The sequence below is a fragment of the Elgaria multicarinata genome, chromosome 21, assembly GCF_023053635.1.
Source record: "Elgaria multicarinata webbii isolate HBS135686 ecotype San Diego chromosome 21, rElgMul1.1.pri, whole genome shotgun sequence".
Taxonomy (NCBI): Eukaryota; Metazoa; Chordata; class Lepidosauria; order Squamata; family Anguidae; genus Elgaria; species Elgaria multicarinata.
The window spans coordinates 13,624,269-13,645,815 of NC_086191.1; the positions used below are offsets into that span (position 1 = coordinate 13,624,269).

General features: G+C 47.0%; 1 protein-coding gene across 1 annotated transcript; it reads left to right on the plus strand.

Annotated features, from left to right (window-relative positions):
- The first annotated feature begins 511 nt into the window (after positions 1 to 511).
- Positions 512 to 8,660, plus strand: KCNK4 (potassium two pore domain channel subfamily K member 4). Its single transcript, XM_063145764.1, has 6 exons — positions 512 to 779; positions 1,741 to 1,861; positions 2,707 to 2,867; positions 4,226 to 4,412; positions 6,141 to 6,280; positions 7,993 to 8,660. The coding sequence occupies exons 1-6, from the start codon at positions 522 to 524 to the stop codon at positions 8,482 to 8,484; spliced, it is 1,359 nt and encodes a 452-aa protein (XP_063001834.1). The 5' UTR covers positions 512 to 521; the 3' UTR covers positions 8,485 to 8,660.
- Positions 8,661 to 21,547: the final 12,887 nt, after the last annotated feature.

Sequence of the window (21,547 nt, forward strand, 5' to 3'; positions counted from 1 at the left end):
GAGAGATATGACCCAGAGAGGGCGGATAAAATCCGATGCGGTCTTGTTTCTAGGGGGCAACGCTCCCCCTCCGTAAGCGTGGTCTTCCTGGACCGGATCAAGGATCAATTCTAGGCCTGTTCCGAAAAGGAGCCATAAAAGCAAGGCGCGGGAAGGCCGCTGTTCTTCTTTGGCATCTGTCATTTTAGAGGTAGAGTGCCCCTGAATTTGGGAGTCCTCTTTAGTTCTTGTGGCTCATTAGCCATTGTCAGACCTCAGCCTTCTCACCCGTCTTTCAAAACTGTCCAGGTTAAGGTTAGTAGCTGTGAGTCCCAGAGGATAAGTGGAAATGCATTTCCTCCATTTTGACCCTACCTTTTGACCCAATTAGCTTCAGTGGTGACCCTGAGATTTCCCATTCAGGGCAAGATGGGGAGCTGGGAATCCTGGGGGCGTTCACACTGTCTCCGTACCTTCCTGCAGTGAATTATCCCCTGCCGCCTAGGCCTCTGGCCATTTGCCCTCCTGACCACCATGGCTCCATGCCCGTAGTCTGCTATCCGTCCAAGGAGTCTATCCTGAGCCCGAGGCCGCCCGAACGCAGCGCTGTGATGCGCCGGACAACCGTCTTGGCGCTGTTCTCTGTGGTCCTGGTCTACCTGGTCACGGGCGCCTTCGTCTTCCGCCAGCTGGAGCAGCCCTATGAAATCCGCCAACAGCTGAAAGTCCATGCTCACCTGGAGCAATTCCTAAGCCTGCACCAGTGTGTAGCTGTTGAAGAACTGGAAGACCTCATCCAGGTGAGAGTGGGCGGCTGGAGAGGGAAGGGGCAAAAAAGGGAATCCTGATGACACAGACATAGAATCATAGAATAGCAGAGTTGGAAGGGGCCTTCAAGGCCATCGAGTCCAAACTTCTGCTCAATGCAGGAATCCACCCTAAAGCAGCCCTGACAGCATGCCTCTTGAAGGCCTCTAGTGTGGGAGAGCCCACAACCTCCCTAGGTAACTGGTTCCATTGTTATACTGCTCTAACAGTCAGGAAGTTTTTCCTGATGTCCTGCCGGAATCCGGCTTCCTGTCACTTGAGCCCATTATTCTGTGTCCTGAACTCTGGGAGGATCGAGAAGAGATCCTGGCTGGGATGATCGAGAAGAGATCGAGATGAACTGGGCTGGATCAGACCCAAGGCCCCTCTATCCAGCATTCTGCTCCCAAAGTGGCCAAACAGATCCCCCAACCATAACATGAGTGTCACAGCTCTCAGCATACTGCCTTTCATCTTGGAAAGAAATGGGAGCAGGCAACAAGGTTGTGGTGTGTTCACAGGAGTTCAATGTGGAGAAGGGATGGAGGCAAGCTGTGTGGGACCTAGATGGGTCCGTCCCATCCATTGGGCAATGGAGATTTGTCCCAGGGGGAGACTACACTGACGTCACTTTCTCCAAACATTCAGTTCTGCATCGACAACAGAGGCCTTGCCTTATCTCTTTGCAGAAAACCATATAATGCCCTATCAGCTATCGCAGTCTTCAATAGCTCCTATGAATGAGCTATCCAAGGTGCTGAACCTATTTTCTGGGGGCTCGGATTCACTACCTTTGACAGTTCCTTTAGCGTTCTAGCTAGTTCTGACTGGAACCCAGAATGGCTTCACAGGCCCACCAGGATCAGCGCCACTGGCCAAGGGAATTGGGGTCTTTTTGATTTGGGGGTCCTCCATGATTTGGGGTTTAATGCTTCTCCTTGCCCTTCCTCCTAGCAAGTAAGCGAGGCTATGGGAGCCGGCGTGGACCCTGTCGTCAACACCACGGACGCTGGCGGCTCACACTGGAATATGGGCAGTGCTTTTTTCTTCGCGGGCACTGTGATCACCACCATCGGTATCCCACGGCTGATTCGGGAGTTGGGACAGGAGGCGGGGAGGCGGGTGCTGTTGGGGCAGGCAGGGGCGGTGTTATCGTCTGCTTCCCCCCCACCCCATAGGAAATATACGGAGCCAGGTAGACGTGCTTGGTGGTTGATTGGATCTGTCGACCGGAGCTGGTTGGCCATGGATTTGGGAGACCGGGCGATAGATAACCAACCTGGGCTCAGGAAAAGGAACTAAGAGGCCTTGTCTGTTTTGCTGGAGCAGGGGTGGGGAACCTCTTCCAGCCCGAAGGCCAAATGCTCTTTCAGAGAAGCTCTCGGGGGCCTGCATTGCAGTGGTTGGAAAGACAAAGGAGAGAAAAATACCAGCACGCCTTACTTTCAGCTCTTACGCCTTAGGAGAGGCATTTCAGCCTTTTAGAATGGGGGGGGGGGGGGGAAATGACACAACATCCGGGAAACCACCAATGGTCAGTGGTCAAGGGAAGGGGCAAGGTGGGCAACCCCGGAGGGCTGGATTTGGCTGCTGGGCCCAAATTTCCCCCACCTCTGTGCTAGAGTCTGCAAGATTAGGAAACATGGCTGTTCTGCAAAGGTGGAGGAAGCCCAAAAGGGAACAATCAAAGGTGTGTGTGTTGCAGGGCCCCACAGCGGCAGAACCGACCACAGTGGGGAAAGCTTTTCTCAAGCTCCTCAAAGTAACTCCATAGAGGAGCGTCTTGCATCCCAGCTGGGCCGTAAATGTAGCTAATAGAAACCTAGAGCGTTGGACTAGAGAATGGATCGAAACTGAGGAGTCCTCTTTTGCATGCTGATCCTCCATCCCTCTCTCTCTCTCTCTGTTCTTGTTCGACAGGGTTTGGGAATATCTCCCCCAAGACCGACGCTGGGCGGCTTTTCTGCATCTTCTATGCGCTCGTGGGAATTCCTCTCTTTGGGATGCTGCTTGCTGGTGTGGGGGACCATTTAGGGTCGTCTCTCCGCAAAGCCATCGGCAAAGTGGAGGACATGTTCTTGGTGAGCGGAAAGAACACCCCCGTCCACCTTTCCATCTCATGTGGAAACTCCACGCCTGCGCTTCTAATACGATGCTGCAGGCAAAAGGGAGACTATCTTGTTCCTGCTGCAACCTGCGATGTTCGATCATTCCCCAGTGTAGTACAAGTTCTATAGAGTCATCTCTTCCCCTATTAATTGTCAGCCCTAGTTTGGGATTTTAATCTTCTTTATATGGGACGCACTGCCACGGAATATGGGTAATGACATTGAAGCCTTCCCAGCTCCTACGGAAAAAACGCTGAAAGGATACGATAACAAATCTTGTTGGAAATCTTTTCCAACAAGATTTGTTATCTTGTCCTTTGCAGCGTTTTTTCCGTAGAAGCTATTGTGTAAACGGGACAAAAACCCGGAGGCCTGTCAAGTTCATAACGCTGACAAGAACAAGAAAATAATAAACATAATCTTGTATTATAAACATGTGTATAAACAGTATTACACTAATGCCATTACCAGCACTGTATTCAGTCTAAACACTGTGAATGTGGTAAATGTATTTATTGTAAAAAGATGATTCTCTCAGGAGTAAAATTCATGCACAGTGTTGTTAGGCAACCGGCTGTTTGCCATTGATGCATCAGGTATATTTGTGAATAAATAAGGTTAATCATCACTAGCTATCTCTGTACATATATTGTGTAGTAGTTTGCTTTGGGCATTCTCTAAATATTAGTTTAGATTATTGAAGTCTTCCCAGCCATGGTCTTTATCAGAATTCTGTTCCTTAAGATATGTATATTAACATGGAGTTTTATCCTTTTATCTCCTTTTATTGTTTTATCTTATTGCATTGTTTGCTGCTCTGGAGCCATTCTAGATGTGGAGTGGTATATAAACGCTGTGAAAAACACCCGCATGTTGTAGCGTGAACCGCTTGGTGCCAGTAGCTAGGTCTTCGGAGGGGCCTTTCAACCTTTTAGAATGGGGAAGAAATTGTGCAAAAGCTGAAACCCACCAAATGAATCTCACTCGAATGCCACTAGAGGCCTTCAAGAGGCAGCTGGACAACCATCTGTCAGGGATGTTTTAGGGTGGATTCCTGCATTGAGCAGGGGGTTGGACTCGATGGCCTTGTAGGCCCCTTCCAACTCTGCTATTCTATGATTGACGTCAGGGGAAAGGGGGGAGGCCATGGCCATTTGGAAAACCCTGGAGGGACGTATTTGACCTGTGGGTCTGAGGTTCCCAACCCTGGTGTAGAGGATGGCCATCACTTTGGCAGAAACATACTGATAAAGGTTAACGGCCTCTTGGAGAGGCTGTAGGTTTCTTGAACGATTGCCTCTCATTAGATTCTCTTCTCTCCTTGGCCCTAGAAGTGGCAGGTGAGTGCCACCATCGTGAGGGTCCTGTCCGCCTTGCTCTTCATCCTCATTGGCTGCCTCCTCTTCGTCTCCTTGCCAACCATCATCTTCCAACGGGTGGAAGGCTGGACCCTTCTGGAGAGCGTCTACTTTGTGGTCATCACATTGACCACCATTGGATTCGGCGACTACGTGGCAGGTGGGTGCTACGAGGCGAAATGTAGCGGGCGAACCTTGTTGAGGCGGGGGTGAACTGAGCTGGGATCCCCCTTTCCGACACACCCACCCTCCCTCCCCTGAGACCAGGTGTAGTTGATGGAGCAGGCCTGGGTAGGTTGCCTTTGATTTAGATCAGGGGTTCTTAACCTGGGGTCCACGGATGGGCTTCAGGGGGTCCGTGAAAGTCAAATAAAAATTTATATTCACTATATTAAGGGAACCACTGGAGTTGATTTTTAAAATTTAAAACACTGTATCTTTAAATACAGTTCCAGGAAGGGACGATGACCGGACATGAGCTGGAATCAGAACAGTGTTGGGAGTTTTATATGATACACTGTTCCCATTCCAGCACTTGTTTCTATCAAAACGAAAAGTCGAAATCGATTGGATGTCAAAGATGACATGCGTGTTACCTTTTCAAAGACCACGCCACAGTTTCATCTCATTCAAGCCAAACAACAACAAACTTCTCATTGAAACGAACTTTTGAGCAGAATTAAAGTTTCGTTTTGTTTAATTCGCGCACGATGATTGTATTTCATTTTTGTATGGAGAGGCCATTAATTTTTGCATGAAAAGGGGTGAGAAACTTTTTTTGTTTGTTAAGCTTGTTCACTTTATTCATACTTTGTGTATGTCGTACACTGTATGAGGCAATCAATTTTCAATAAAATAAAGTATATTCATTGCATGCAAAGTTTTGTTTATGTGCTTATGTGGATTTTTCTAGTGAGGGGGTCCATAGCTTTCACCAGATTTTCAAAGGGGTCTGTGACTCAAAAAAGGTTAAGAACCACTGATTTAGATGGTCTAATACTCTAACCCAGGTTTCTCCAACCTGGTGCCTGCCAGATGTTTTGGACTACAACTCCTGACCATTGACTGTGCTTGAAGGGGGCTGCTAAAAGTTTGCTTGTTTATTTTGTTGCTAATTTTATTTATTTATTTATTTATTACATTTATATATCGCCCCACAGCCGAAACTCTCTGGGCGGTTTACAGAAGTTAAAAACAGTAAACATTTTAAAAAGTATACAAAATTTTAAAATCATCAGAAACATAAAAACAACAATATAAAAACAACAGTATCCATTTAACAACAACAGTTCTGGGGTCCATTAAAAACAAACAGACTTAGCATTGTTAAATGCTGTTAAATGCCTGGGAGGAGAGAAAAGTCTTAACCTGGAGCCTGAAAGATAACAATGTTGGTGCCAGGCGAGCCTCATCGGGAAGATCATTCCACAGTCGGGGGGCCACCACTGAGAAGGCCCTCTCCCTTGTTGCCACCCTCCGAGCTTCCCTCGGAGGAGGACCTTAGATGTTGAGCGCAGTGTACGGGGAGGTTCATGTCGGGAGAGGCGTTCCGTCAGGTATTGTGGTCCAAGCCACGTAGGGCTTTATAGGTTAAAACCAGCGCCTTGAATTGGGCTCGGACACGTATAGGCAGCCCATGCAGGCGGGCCAGAATCAGTGTTATATGCTCAAACCTCCCTGTTCCGGCTATCAATCTGGCCGCCGCATTTTGCACACGCTGCAGCTTCCGAACCGTCTTCAAAGGCTGCCCCACGTAGAGGGCGTTGCAGTAATCTAATTTGGAGGTTACCAGAGTAAAGGCGAAGTACGTGAGATTGCGGGAGGGGTGTTGATCGGGCGGCAGGGAAGGTGTAACAGCATCGCTCGCTCAAGCTTTTGCTTCTCCTAGGTGATACAAGAAGCGACGGTCGCCTGTGGTACCAGCCGCTGGTGGTGGTCTGGATCCTGCTCGGCTTGGCTTACTTCGCCTCCATACTTACCATGATTGGCAATTGGTTGCGAGTCCTGTCCCGCCGCACAAGAGCTGAGGTGAGGACGCCCACCTTGAAGCTTCTCCCTGTACTGCAGATCAGCCTACTCCAACCTGCCCCCTTTCAGGTGTGTTGGACTCCAAGTCCCATCGTTCCCGGCCAGCACAGCCAATGGCTTGGATGATGCGAGTTGTAGGCCGACACATCTGGACGGAAACAGGTTGCTCCAAACTATTATCCCCCCCTCCACTGTATGTCTCTATATCAGGGCTGTTGCCCGTATTTGTTCGAAAGCTCTTTCAACTTCCATCATCCCCAGCGAGGCTGGTTGGGGATCATGGGGCTTGCAAATCTGGAAGGTGCCAGATTCGGGGAAGGTTGTTGTTTAATAACGCAGCCAGAAGGAGAGACTCTGCAACCTCCCAAGATTCGGAGCATCTCTTGTTTTGCCAATTAAAAAAACAGATGGCATCCATTTTGCACACAAGCTCATTAGTGGCTCGTCTAATTGAAAGCCATTTCTTTCTCGCTGACCCTGGCATTCAGATGAAAGGTGATAAAAATAATAGTAGGGCTGCAAACGGTAGCGTGTTTTCTGGAGGGGCAAAGGCCTTGGAAGGTGAGAGAGAACAGGGACATTTTTGTAGCAGCTCGTGATTATTCGGTGGCAGCGGGAGGGCTGCTTATTCTGCAGGGAAAGCAGTACCGCCTAGTGACTATGCCTGTGCAATGGCCTACAAGGCTCAAGAGCATGACTGGAGTTCTGCATGACGGGGAGAGGACGTTTCCACCCAGATCCAACTGGCGCATCCTAGAGACGTGAAGGCTTGGAAGCAAATTGATGGTGGGGGAGAATTTCCCCCAAAACTTTCCTAAAACCCCTGGGGAATGACAGGGAAAATTCTTTCTCCACTCCACTTTGACTGATCACCCCGTCCCTCAGGCCTTCTCATCTCTAGTGCAGCCTATGACACAACAGCAGCAGGTTCAAGGCAATCTTATGGAGATAATAAAGAATGCAACACCGACGGGGTAGCTCTGTGTGTCTCTGTGTTTTTGCTGCGAACAACTAAGACCCTTGCAGGACCTGAAAGGCGACCACATTTCTTGTGGTGAAGCAGGCTAAACCACGGTAAATATGCTAACGGTCTGCCTCAGCCAGTGTAAAACTGCTTCAGGTCTGGCTCGTGAAGGCTCATGCCACAATTGCACATGGGTATGTCTTAAGCGCTCCGCAAGACTCTTACGTTGTTCCTGATGGAATGTATCATGAACCTCTGGAACTTGCTGCCACAAGATACGGCCACTAGTTAAGATGGCTTTTATTAAATTTATTGACTGTACTTTTTAACTGCCCAGTATTCGAAGTCCTCTGGGCCGTGTACGGTGTGGTTTTATCCTGGTCGCGCTTTTTATGTTGTATTTTGTATTTGTGTTTTTAAATTGTGGGTTGTTTTATTACGCTCTTCACGGTTATAATTTTTTGTGAACCGCCCAGAGAGCTTCGGCTATTGGGCGGTAGAGAAATGAAATAAACAAATAAAATAAATAAATACCTTAAAAACATAAATCCAAGCCTTAAAACAAATAAAAGCAAGACAAAACCTGCAGCAAAGAATGAAACCAAATTAAAAACAGCACTCAGAAGTTATTGAAATGCCTCGGAGAATTAAAAAAAAAAGCTCTTCTCCCTGGGGCTACGGAAAGATCACAACATTAGCACCTGGTCCGGCTCTTCTCATATTCATGCTCTTCCTCCCTTTCCTCCAGATGGGAGATTTGACGGCGCACGCTGCCTCGTGGACGGGCAACGTGGCGTCCCAGCTGCGCGTCCCCAACATGGCGTTTCCGGACAAGCTGCACAGAATGAGCACCTTGAAAGGAAAGCCGCTGTCGCCTTCGGCCATCTTGCAGCAGGGGGACAGCCAGGATCTGGTATTACCGCCCGTGCCACCACTAGACCAGCAGTTTCCGTTGCAGCCGCCAGCTTTGCCACCGCTGCTACCACCGCTGTGTCCGAATCCGTCCCCGGCCCAGCTGACCACCCTCAACGCTGTCCCCGTGCGGCCTATAGATTACGCGGGTGAAAACCTGGCCTTCATCGACGAGAGCTCGGACGCCCTGAGCGACGGGGGACCGCCTTCTGCCAGGCCTCCTCGCCGCATGCGTCCCCGGGCCCGGCATCGCACCAATATGGGCGAACCGCCTGGATTGCCCATGATTCTGCTGAGCCGGACCCGGGACAAAGGCGAATCGGTTTAAGGATGGGGTCAAGGCAACGCCTGGCCTGGAGCAGTTTCCTATATGTGGCCTCGCTCTGTTCATTCCTCTTCCCTGCGCCCAGCGGAGTGCAAAACGCCCCAGCTCTTGTTTTCGTCGAGGTGCTAACTGAATGCCCACCGTTGTGCCCTGGCACGAGCCCTCTGCACTGCGGTAGCCCACTGGGCAACCTCTTTTCCATCCCCACAGAGAATCCCACCCTTTGTGGTGCCAGCAGAATTCCTTCCTTGCTTTAGGTCAGTGGTGGAGTGGTGGAGCCAGGCCTCAGAGGAATGTAATGCTGGCACTTTTGGCAGCCGTTTCTGCAGCCGAAACTCTCCCCACGGCCTGAGTTCGATCCCAGCAGAAGCTGGTTTCAGGCAGCCGGCTCGGGTCGACTCAGCCTTCCATCCTCCCGAGGTCGGTAAAATGAGTACCCAGCTAGCTGGGGGAAAGGGAATAACGGCCGGGGAAGGCAACGGCAAACCATCCCACTACAAAGTCTGCCAAGAAAACGTCAGCGAAAGCGGGCGTCCCTCCAAGAGTCAGTAATGACTCCGTGCTTGCACGAGAGGTTCCTTTCCTTCCTCCTGAGGTCACCCGCACCCCCCTCCACGCACTAGCTTGCCTTGTTCCCCTCGAGCTTAGCTGCTGCAGCAGGTGGAAGTGGGTTTTCCCACTCACAATCTACATTGTTGTGCTATCCCTGTTGTAATGCAAAATGGTTTGGTCTTCGATGGGCGATTGAGACCCATTGACCAGTTCCTGGTACAGACAGAAACTGCTAGAACTGGTTGGTTGATATGGAGCGACACGGACTCTCCTTAGGGGCGCGGCTGTGGGGACTGTTACGATGAGTGCCTGCACTTCAGAACCGGCCACTACAGCACTACTTTAAGGTGTGGCGAACGCTGACAGTGTAGCTCTCCTCTCTGCACGATGCTCCCAACTCCGACTTCCTGCTGGCACTCTTCTGCACCTCGGTCTTCAATGGGGGAGCCTCATCTCAACTTGTGTGCCTGTTACGGTCGTCCTGCTGTCCTCGAATCTTTCTAGAATTGACCTGCCTGGAGGGCCACGTTGCCATTTCCATCCACCCCGGCTCCAAGCGCCAGGCCTGCTTTCTGTTGCATGCCGTCCTGACCGCCCCCCTCAAGCGCACCCGCACAAAACCCTTCCCCCTTCATGGGTCAGATTACGAGCAGACCTGCACAACGGGCCTAAGTGAGTTGTCACTGTTCTTGTTCGCTTTCCCCAGGGGAATCCTGAGAACCGGAGTGCTTTTCACGTTCACCTGGTGCCCTCCAGATGTGTTGGGCTACAACTCCCAGCATCCCCAGCAAGCCGTGTGTGCCACTGGGTGACTTTGGGCTAATCGCTGACTCTCAGCCTAACCAACCTCACAGGGTTGTTGTGAGGATAAAATGCGGGGAAGGAGGATCATGACACCGCCTTGAGCTTCTTGGAGGAAAGGCAGGATATTATAAAAGTAACAAATAAATAAATTGTGATCAGTCCCAACTACCCAATGGCCATGAATGCTGGGAACACATCTGGAAGGCCTCAGGTCAGGGAAGGCTGAACTAGGGATATTTCTCAGAGAATTTCAGCACTTTCATCAAGCTATAATTCCCAGGATTCTTTGGGGGAGAAGCCATGACAGCTCTGTACTCATGAACCTGATACAAATTTGTCTTCTGCTCTAGGGTGTCTGAGAAGCCGGTGCGGGGTTGTGACTTTGTACAAATGTCAATATGTGACTCACTGTCTAGTGAAGAGGGTCTCTATCCCTTCCGCCTAAATAACGGTGGAGAGGAATATATGGAGTTTATGCACCTCATTGGAGCTCCACGTTTGTTGGGCAGTGGATTGGTCAAGTGGGGCAGCATTCTGCCCCAAGCGTCAGAGAGAGGGGAGGGGGGTACCTTTCTCGTCCCGTCTTCCATCTTTCACTTCACAAACGTGCCTGTACTCAACTCTGTATTTATTTTAGGTGGGGGTGGGGGGTCTTGTCTTCCAGAAATTAAAACCAAAACTACACAACCCGCTGTTGTCTGCGTGTTTTGTGTTAATACTCAAGCGAGGAGAGTGTCCACATTCATCACTACGTTGATCCTGGGGGGATTTGCGGAGAGAAGGGCTAAGTAGCAACGCTACCCTTAGAATACTTTGTCCAGTTCTGGTTGCCTCACCTAAAGAAAGGGACGTCGTAGAGTTGGAAAAAGTGCAGAAACGGGCGAGTAAAATTACTTAAGGCGCAACTCCCCTGTATAAGGAAAGAGCGCAACTTCTGGGATTGTTTAGCTTAGAAAAAAGGTGAAGAGAGAGAGAGAGGTGTGATCCTGGCAACCAGGATGATCAGGGGTCTGGAAGCAAAGCCCTATGAAGAGAGACTGAAAGAACTGGGCATGTTTAGCCTGGAGAAGAGGAGATTGAGGGGAGAGATGGTAGCACTCTTCAAATACTTGAAAGGTTGTCACACAGAGGAGGGCCAGGATCTCTTCTCGATCCTCCCAGAGTGCAGGACACGGAATAACGGGCTCAAGTTAAAGGAAGCCAGATTCCGGCTGGACATCAGGAAAAACTTCCTGACTGTTAGAGCAGTACGACAATGGAACCAGTGACCTAAGGAGGTTGTGGTCTCTCCCACACTCGAGGCCTTCAAGAGGCAGCTGGACAAGCATCTGTCAGGGATGCTTTAGGGTGGATTCCTGCGTTGAGCAGGGGGTTGGACTCGATGGCCTTGTAGGCCCCTTCCAACTCTGCTATTCTATGATTCTATGATCCCAGTGAAGCTGATTGGTAGGAGATTCAGGACAGATGAAAACGAAGGACTTCCTCATACAGTGCAGAATTAAACTATGGAATTCACTTCCACAAGATGTAGCAATGGACACCACTTCGGATGGATTTCAGGGGGACAAATTCATGGAAGATAAAGTTGTCAATGGCTGTTAGTCATGATGGCTGTAGGCTTCCTCCAAGATCAGAGGCAGGCTGCTTGTGTACCCCAGTTGCTGGGGAACATGGGCAGGAAGGTGCCGTTGCACTCATGTCCTGCTTGTCAGTTCCCATTTGCAGCTGCTCTTTTTGGGTGATTCATATGTGGTAGTTAATCCAGATTAATTTATAGGAAGTGCAACGAAGACGTGCAATCTTGTGGTAAGCAGAACTTTCCTCCCTTCATTTTCAGTAAATTCAAGGTGTTTTTTTTTTTTGGTTTTTTAAGAGAGAGAGAGAGAGAGAGAGAGAGATTACTCAAAATGGAGCTGAGAGAGAGAAATAAATAAATTGATGCCCTAAGGGTTTGTAATGGGCCCTGTGTTCTAGTTAATAGATTTTCTAATGATCCGTAAAAGGCGGCGGTAGAGCAAAAATCCCAGGTAATGCTAAAATCCCATTCTTCCAAAGTGGATGCATTTTTGCAGCTGGGATGCCAGCCAATTGTTTTTAATAGGGAGAAGAGAAGTGACCGGAGTGGGTAGGCAGGCTGGAGGCCTGAAAAAGCACGTGCACGTTTTGCAAAGTTTTGGTAGGGATGGGGACTTTATTTTGGGATGAGGGCAGGAAGAGCAATTGCCTCAAGCTTCCTGTCTCCATATAGTAGGGCCAAAAGTAGAACTTTTAATCTGACATGCTACATGCATGCTCAATGCTTACATGGAAAAAAAATGGCTATAGCTTGAGCAGGAGCAGGAAAATTAAGCCGGCGGTAAGGGAAGCTGTATGAGCGCAAATCCGCAAGAGAAAGAGATTTTTTTGTTGTTGGCGGCTGTATTTGCTAATGTTTTAATTTTATGGTTTTGAGTCACTCTTGAACTGCAGTGCTGAAAGCAGTATATAGATTGGAGACGGAGGTCCTTTGTTTAGGATGTTTTTATAATGTTTTTAGGATGTTTTAACAATGTTAGGGTGACCCTATGAAAAGGAGGGCAGGGCTCCTGCGTCTTTTAACAGTTGCATAGAAAAGGGAATTTCAGCAGGTGTCATTTGTATGTATGGGGAACCTGGTGAAATTCCCTCTTCAGCACCACAGTTAAAGCTGCAGGAGCTATACTAGAGTGAGCAGATTTAAAAGAGGGCAGCTTTAACTGTTGTGATGAAGAGGGAGTTTCACCAGGTTCCCCATATATACAAATGACACCTGCAGAAATTCCCTTTTCAATGCAACTGTTAAAGATACAGGAGCCCTGTCCTCCTTTTCATAGGGTCAGCCTAAACAATGTATAGTATGTTTTTAATTCAGTTTTATGTATTTTATATTTACTGTTATTCCCACCTCAATCAAAATGGAGAGGCGGGTAAGAAATTATTATTATTATTATTATTATTATTATTATTATTATTATTATTATCTATACTAGAGTTATGAACTTTTTAAAAAATCTGCCCAGAGAACATTAATTATTGGGGGGATTAGAAATGTAATTCATTCTTTCATTAATCTTAAAAACCGTTCTCCTGCCCCTCAGGAATTGCAATTCTGTTAGTGGGCAGAAGTCAAGAATTTCGAATGGGGCTTCCTTGCCCCCTTCGCCAAACTAGAATTCCCAGAATTCTTTGCGGGAAGCCGTGACAAGTAACCCTAATACAAAACCAAGGGACGCTTTTGCGACGTGATTTTTTAATTTGTTCCGTGAAACTTTCATCCCACCCTTCTGCCGACGAGCTGAGGCAGGGAGGTGGACTTCTCTCCTCCTCCATTTTCGCTCCTCAAGCTAGGGTGACCCTATGAAAAGGAGGACCGGACTCCTGTATCTTTTAACAGTTGCATAGAACAGGAGCCCTGTCCTCCTTTTCATAGGGTCAGCCTACTCAAGCACCTGTGAGGCAGGTTAGGGCTGAGAGACGTAACCCGACAGGCTCCATGTGTGTGAGAGATTTGAACCTGGGATCCTGGTCTTGGGTCTAAAACTCAAACCACTGCTAAACGTCTTTGTGTTCAGCTGCTATGAAAGGTGCCATAGCACTAAAGAAGAACTGGAATGAAGCGAAGCAAATGGAACCATAAATCCCATTGTTTTCTGTTGCCATGGCACCGAAATGCTGTCTTAAGTTGTTCTTTTTTTCTCTCTTGAGCTGTAAGGAAAGGAGCAACCGTTTTCCAGGCCCTGTTCAACCCCGCAGGGGTGGCGGTGGGAGAGTGTGGAGTGTTATTTAAAGGTGTGTACCATTAACGGCCTGAGGAAAAGTCACTACTGAGGTTGGCACAGTGGAAAGCGTGGGTAGGAAACTGATAGGACGTTCTGTGGAGCAACTTGGAGCCCTACTTAAAAACTCAACACTTTTCTAAATATATATATATATCTTAAGCTGCCAAATATGCAGCCTGACATAATAGAGGCTGCGAAAATTCACGGCTGTGCGAAATTCATAATTTCACGGCTGTGCGAAAATTCAACGGATAGCTGGGTTTTTTGTGTTTTTTTGCCACCTGAGACATTTTGCCGCCTGAGGCGAAGGACAAGATGGCACCTCCCCAATTTCCATTACAGAAATTGACAATATTGGCGGTTTAATCTTATTTCAACTGTGGCCACAGGACGGCAAGCTGATTTAGGGGGTGCGCCGTAGGCCGCAGGGCACACATTTATCTGGTTCGCGTAACACAACAACCCACCATGGCTGTGTTGTGCGAACCTGGCACAACACAGGAAGGCTTATTTTTTCACGTTCAAGCCGCCCTGAAAATCCATGGCTTGTTGCAGGATTGTTCATACCCCATCTGATATTTTCATTCAACGATAGCATCTTATTTATTTATTTATTACATTTATATAGCGTATTTCTTCGATTGTAAGACGCCATCGATTGTAAGACGCACACTAATTTCAGTACCACCAACAGGGGAAAAAAACCCCTAAGACACACCCGCGATTCTAAGACGCACCCCGTTTTTAAAGATGTTTATATGGGGGCGGGGGAGTGCGTCTTAGAATCGAAGAAATAGAGTCCCTGCCCCACAGCCGAACCTCTCTGGGAGGTTTACAACAGTTAAAAACAGTAAACATCAAAAAAAAAAGTATACAAAATTTTTAAAAACCCCATCAGAAACATATAGACAACAGTATAAAAACAACATTATCCATTATGTTATGTAGCTAGTTTTTAATAACTTCATTGCTACTTTATTGCTTCCTCAATTTTTTTTTTAAATGCACCGCAGGCATCTGCTTCATTCTACTCAATGGTAGGTTGGTCCTGAGGGGAAAATGGATACCTATCCCATTTATATTCTCTCCCTATTTTATATTTATTTATTTCTTTATTTTTACATTTATATCGTGCCTTTCTCTTGCAAGAAACCCAAGGTGGTGTACATGACCCTCCTCTTCATTTTAGCCTCACAACAACCCTGTGAGGTAGGCCAGACTTGAAGCTTAGTGTCTGGATTAGAACTTGGATCTCCCAAGTCCCAGTCCAGCACCCTAACTAGTACACCCTATTATCCTTATGACATCCCTGTGATGTATTTATTTATTTAAGCATTTTTATGCCGTCATTCAGCCAAAAAAAGGCTCTCATGGCGGCTTACAAAAATATTTCTTGACAGTCCCTGCCCACAGGCTTACAATCTAAAAGACACGACACAAAAGGAAAGGGGATTGGGAGGGAGGAGGAGAAGGCTAACGGAGAGAAAGAGAGAGAGAGTGCAGTCCTGTAAATGTCTTTTACAGGAGAGGGCAGTCCTGTAAAGTAAGCTCCATTAAGCTCAATGGGACTTATTCCCAGGTTAGTGTGCATAGTTGTAGCCTTAGCGAGTTTGCTGGCTGAGGCCTTCTAAATCCAGCACTCTGGTCATTATTACACCAAGTTTGGGTGTGTTTATTTATTTACAGGAGACTTGTTTACCGTATTTCTACCCCTCTTATTCATAAAAGTTCACGAGCTAGCGTGTAACATTTATAGGATCGTAAATCGCAGTGACCCATTAAAAATGTCTACAGAAACCAAATATAACAGCAGCAGCAATTCATGCTAAACACCAGAGGGGGGGGAAAAAGCACGATACTGATGTGTGTGTTTTTAATGTTTTTTTTCCTAAAGATCCCAAGGAAGGGGACAGAGGAACGTTGTTGCAGAGGTGTGAAGTGCTGTAATCGAGAAGACCCTATAACTTCTTGCCACCCAGCTCGCTTCAGAAAGTAGGGTTGGTCCGCTCAACTTCAGTCAAGAATTTCTGAGGGGGTACCTTAGGCAAGCTGCTCTCTCTCAGCCTCAGTTCTTCCTATCCACAATATCAGAGGTGCAGAAACTCTGGCTTGCAGGGCAAATTTGGCCCTCTGGGAATCCCTAGATGACTCTACCCCCTTTCCACCCACTGCTGGTGTTTGATGGTTTTGGCTTCCCCCACATTCTGAAAGAAGGTTAATGCCTCTTCTTCTTCTTCTTCTTCTTCTTCTTCTTCTTCTTCTTCTTCTTCTTCTTCTTCTTCTTCTTCTTCCTCTTCCTCTTCCTCTTCCTCTTCCTCTTCCTCCTCCTCCTCCTCCTCCTCCTCTTCTTTCTCTTCTTCTTCTTCTTCTTCCTCTTCTTCCTCTTCCTCTTCTTCTTCTTCTTCTTCTTCTTCTTCTTCTTCTTCTTCTTCTTCTTCTTCTTCTTCCTCTTCTTCTTCTTCTTCTTCCTCTTCTTCCTCTTCCTCTTCTTCTTCTTCTTCTTCTTCTTCTTCTTCTTCTTCTTCTTCCTCTTCCTCTTCCTCTTCCTCTTCCTCTTCCTCTTCCTCTTCCTCTTCTTCTTCTTCTTCTTCTTCTTCTTCTTCTTCTTCTTCCTCCTCCTCCTCCTCCTCCTCCTCCTCCTCTTCTTTCTCTTCTTCTTCTTCTTCTTCCTCCTCTTCCTCTTCTTCTTCTTCTTCTTCTTCTTCTTCTTCTTCTTCTTCTTCCTCTTCCTCTTCCTCTTCCTCTTCCTCTTCTTCTTCTTCTTCTTCTTCTTCTTCTTCTTCTTCTTCTTCTTCTTCTTCCTTACATTTCTATACTGCCCCATAGCTGAAGCTCTCTGCATGGTTTACAAAAAGTTTCAAGCTACAGGAAAAAGAGGCGACTATTTATTATTTATTTATTTATTTATTTATTTATTTATTACACTTATATACCGCTCCCATAGCCAGGGCTCTCTGGGCAGTTTACAGAAATTCTAAAAATTGAGGTAAAAACAAGCATACAAAATTTAAAACTCTAAAACACAGAAGATACACACATAAAGCATTAAAAACCGATTAAAAACTAAACATGTGGGTAATTAGGATGTGCCACCATATGCCTGGGCAAACTAGCTCTGGTGCTACGAATTCTCAAAAAGGTTTCGTTATTTTTCTCACACGAAATATAAAAAATGTTCTAAAAACTTTAAACCAAACTTGTACAACGCCCAACGTTTCGGATCTTGTGGCTCCTTCGTCAGGAGCTGCACAACGCAATGAATTACTTTTCTAAGTAATTATAAATTCAAAAGCTTATTGATATTTTATTTTTTTTACAAGATCGCAGTTGTATTCGTTCTTTCTCCTTCAGCAAACTGTTCTGTCAGACAATAAAAATGATATACAAAATTTAAAACCGTAAACACATACAACAGACAATATACACAAAGATAACGTATCTTTTATCTTAGGTGAACCGCCCAGAGAGCTTTGGCTATGGGGCAGTATGCTAATGCTAATGCTAATAATAATAATAATAACAACAACAACAATAATATAGAGCAACTTTGAGCAATCAGCCAAAGCTAAGTTTGACAGTAACAGCTAAAATAAGATCGTATTTGGGGACCTTAGCCTCGCCCTTCTTCCTTTGGCCATGCCCACCACTGGAATATGGCCACTGAGGGTTTTTCTCTCTCCATTTATTTATTTATTTATTACATTTATATACCGCCCCCATAGCTAGACTTCTCTGGGCGGTTTACAGAAATTCTAAAATTAAGATAAAAACGAGTATACAAAATTTGAAATTCTAAAACGCAGAACATACATCCACGAAGCATTAAAAACCGTTAAAAAGAAACATGTGGGTGATTAAGATGTGCCGCCATATGCCTGGACAAAGAGGAAAGCCTTAACCTGGCGCCGGAAAGAGAGCAGCGTTGGCGCCAGGCGAGCCTCGTCAGGGAGATCGTTCCACAGTCTGGCGGCCACCACCGAAAAGGCCCTGTCCCTCGTTGCCACACTCCCAGCCTCCGTTTTCAAAATGGAACGAGGCCTTCAGGCTGAAAGCAGTTCTGTACTCCCTGTTCAATATAAAAAATAATATGGATTAAAAGCCTATAAAATTGGGGAGGAGGTGGGCACAGGAGTAAAATGTTGGTAGACATTGGGGGACCCATTTGGGATGGGCACAGGTGATGATGGGATATGTCCACACCTCTCTTCTTTCTTCCCTCAAGAGGCTTCTGAATGGAGGAAAATATGAACAACGTGGAGAAGCCGACAACTAGTAAGAGCGCTACAGAGCAGGTAATTAGACCAGGGGGGAGATTATGGGGCAAACCTACGCCTAAAAATGACTTGATTCGAGTATAAGAACCGCCATGCTGGATCGGACCAAGGGTCCATCCGGTTCAGCATTCTGCTCACCCAACGGTCAACCAGGTGCCCCAATGGGAAACCGACAAGACATGAGTGCAAATGCACCCTTCCGCCCATGTTCCCCAACAACTGGTGCCTTAGGATAGACATTTCAACCTTTTAGAACCGGGGGGACGACGACTGCACATTTATTTATTTATTTATTTATTACATTTATATACCGCCCCATAGCTGAAGCTCTCTGGGCGGTTTACATGACCCTCATCAGGGCTAATAGCTGTTGATAGCTGTTGATACAAGCTGTTTTGTGAACCGCCCAGAGAGCTTTGGCTATTGGGCGGTATAGAAATGTAATAAATAAGTAAATAAATTGATAGCCTTCTCCATGAATTTGTCTCAACTCGCTTTTTAAAGCTATCTAGATCGATGGTCATCGCTGCATCTTGCGGTAGCAAATTCCGTAGTTTAACTCTCTGCCATGTGAAGAAGTACTTCTTTTTACCTGTGCTGAATCTTCCATTACTCAGCTCCATGGGATGACCCCACCGAGTTGTAGTATTATGAGAGAGGGAGAAAAATGTCTCCCTTTCCTCTTTCTCCACACCATGCATAATTTTGTACACCTCTATCATGTCTCAAACAATCCCAGGTGCTGTAACCTTGCCTCGCAGGGGAGTTGCTTTAGCCCCTTGTTGTCCAGGTTCTTGAAAACTCTAATGTCCATTTAAAAAATAAATTTCTAATCCCATTCGAGAAGATCTAATTTTTAATGGCTTCAACTGCCCAGGGCTGGGAGTGAGACAGGGTGTATCATCTTCTTTCCCTGGTTTTCCAGACCATGTTTGATTACTTCTCTGGAGTATCTGTATCTATGGCCAACTATGGCCCTAAACTATTAAAATCTATGGCCAACTATGGCCCTAAACTATTAAAATCTATGGCCAACTATGGCCCTAAACTATTAAAATGGCACTTAAGGGTGTTTCCAGAATGTCAGCTCCCAGTCTGCCACTTGAAAGGCATTGTGAAGCTATTCCATCCTTCCCTCCCTAATGGATTTTCTGTGACGAGCAAAAAGATGGAAGAAGTGATGGAAAAACATTGGCGGAAGGTTACAAATGGAAGACGAGGGTGTCTAGACCCTGTAAAATTCCATGAACGCAGCAGGGCCTTGCCACAATTAAAAGCCTCGTCTGGAATGGTGCCATGCCAAATGCACAAAAGCTTTAAAGCAAAAGGGGGGGGGGAAACTGTGGATGCCAGTCTTACTTGTGTTGATAGGATTGCTATAATTCTGTGTTATAAAAGAACCAAAACAAACTAACCCCGCAAATTCTGCTCTTTCCTCCAATAATAATAATAATAATAATAATAATAATAATAATAATAATTTATTTCTTACCCGCCTCTCCAATTGGATCGAGGCGGGGAATAACATAAAAATAGCATAAAATACTGATTAAAAATATAGTATACACTGTTAAAAAAACATCCTAAAAGCATACTAAAAGTATCCTAAAATTCTACTGGAGAGGCCTGTTGGAAGAGATCAGTCTTGATAGCTTTCTTGAATGCTAAAAGACTGTCAAGCTGATGAGTCTCCTCCAGCAGGCCATTCCACAGTCTGGGGGCAGCAGAAGAGAAGGTCCTCTGAGTAATACTTGTCAGCCTAGTCTTTGCTGACTGAAGTAGATTCTTCCCGGAGGACCTGAGTGTGTTGGGTTGTACGGGAGGAGGCGACCCCGCAGGTAGCCTGGACCCAAACCATGTAGGGCTTTAAAGGTGATAACCAACACTTTATACTTCTCCTGGAAACTAATTGGCAGCCAGTGAAGAGCTTTTAAGACTGGTGTAATGTGATCACACCCCTAGATGTACCAGTGACCAACCAATTTTCTTTCGAGTATATGCCAGATCAAAAGCCACTGAACTTTTGCTGGGAACCATGGGCCTCTCTCCCTCAGCTACTGAAATATGAAATTTCCCCACCAACATCTTGAGTGGTGCAGCTAGCTTAATTTAAGCTTAGCAACATATTTGGGCTCAGACCAGGAGTGCTTCCAGATAGAGGGCTGCTAGTAGTGTTGACACTCAAAAGCAAGGGTGTTGAACTTCCAGCTTGAACAGGGCCGGTGCCAGACTATTTTGCGCCCCAGGCAAGGTGAGCTACTTTCACACACACACACACACACACACACACACACCAAAAATGCCAACTTTGATTTTTAAGAACATACGTTTCCTGGAAAAAATAAGAAGCACAAAACTTGAAACTGCTAAATTTATTTTAAAGTGCAAGAAATACCTCATGCCAAATATAGCAAACAAATTGGAAAGGAACGTCTATGGGTCTAAAATGCATTGTTTAATAGGAATATCACCTCCAGGGCCGGATCTACACAGAGTCCTCGGGGCGCCCTGAAGGCGCTTGCGTGCACCTCCAGAGCGCCCCCAAAGTCTTTGTGTAGATCCTGCCTACGTACCTGGACAGAAGAGGTGGAGGAGGAGGAGCCGCCGCCGCCGCCTCTATCTACACTAGGAGTTTCGGGGCGCCCTGGAGGCGCACGCAAGCGCCTTCAGGGCGCCCCGAGGACTCTGTGTAGATCCGCTCCAAATCATCCCTCCCAACTCACACACGCATGTGCACACACACACTCAGCATCACTCATTCCAAACAAACACACGCATGAACACATGCATTCACTCAAAGACCGCATGCACCCCATTCACCCATACATTCTCTCTTTCTCTCTCTCTCTCTTCCTGGCGCGTTCCAGAAGTCCGAACGTGGAGCTGCGCCACCCCCACCCCAGCGTCCCTGGCTTCGCTTCGGCTGGGCGGGCGCGGGACGCCATCTCGCCTTCCCAGGCCCAGCTGAATCCTCGGGCCGGGCCGGCTCACAGCCAACGTGCTGCGCTGTGCCCAACGCCCCTCTTTGCTTGGCGCTCTAGGCGGCCGCCTGAGTGGCCTCTATGGTAGCACCGGCCCTGAGCTTGAAGGACAAATCTGGCCTGCCTGGGTCCCCAGACAACCATGTCTCTTTTCCTTTGGCCCATGCCCTTCTCCCACCCCCACCCCCAATCATTTGCAGGTATCCAGGATTTTTCCTACCTGGCACCTATATGGAAGAGAGAATGGTGAAGGGAAAAAACCCTCCAGGGCCCCATAGATAGCACAAGTCAGGGGTGTTGAATTTTAGGCCTATGCAGGGCTGGTCCTACCGTTCAGCAGAGTGGCAAACGCTGGGATGTGGCAGCAAAGTAGCAGAGGAGAAAGCTGTGGGTCACATAGCCTGCCTTGCACCCCCTAGGTTAGCCTGCTGCCCTCAGGTGCAATGAAGGATGCTCTCCTATCCCTAGTATTGAAGCAAGATTCAACAGCCAGTCCACTTGGAGGAACCTGGGTTTGTGCAGGATGTTCAAGGATCTAGTCCTTCGGCATGGTAACCTTCCTGAAACTAAGCAGGTCTAAGTTAGATCACTGCCTGGATGGGAGAAGACACAGGGAAGTGTACCTTGTCTCGGAAGAAAAGCAAGATATAAATGTAAT

What these genes read in the sequence shown, in the direction of transcription:
- KCNK4 (XM_063145764.1), top strand. Translation starts at nt 522, where the DNA reads ATGCCCGTAGTCTGCTATCCGTCCAAGGAGTCTATCCTGAGCCCGAGG. An exon ending in CACTGTGATCACCACCATCG is followed by an intron (nt 1,862 to 2,706) that starts GTATCCCACGGC and finishes CTTGTTCGACAG; the next exon opens with GGTTTGGGAATATCTCCCCC. An exon ending in CCCGCCGCACAAGAGCTGAG is followed by an intron (nt 6,281 to 7,992) that starts GTGAGGACGCCC and finishes CCTTTCCTCCAG; the next exon opens with ATGGGAGATTTGACGGCGCA.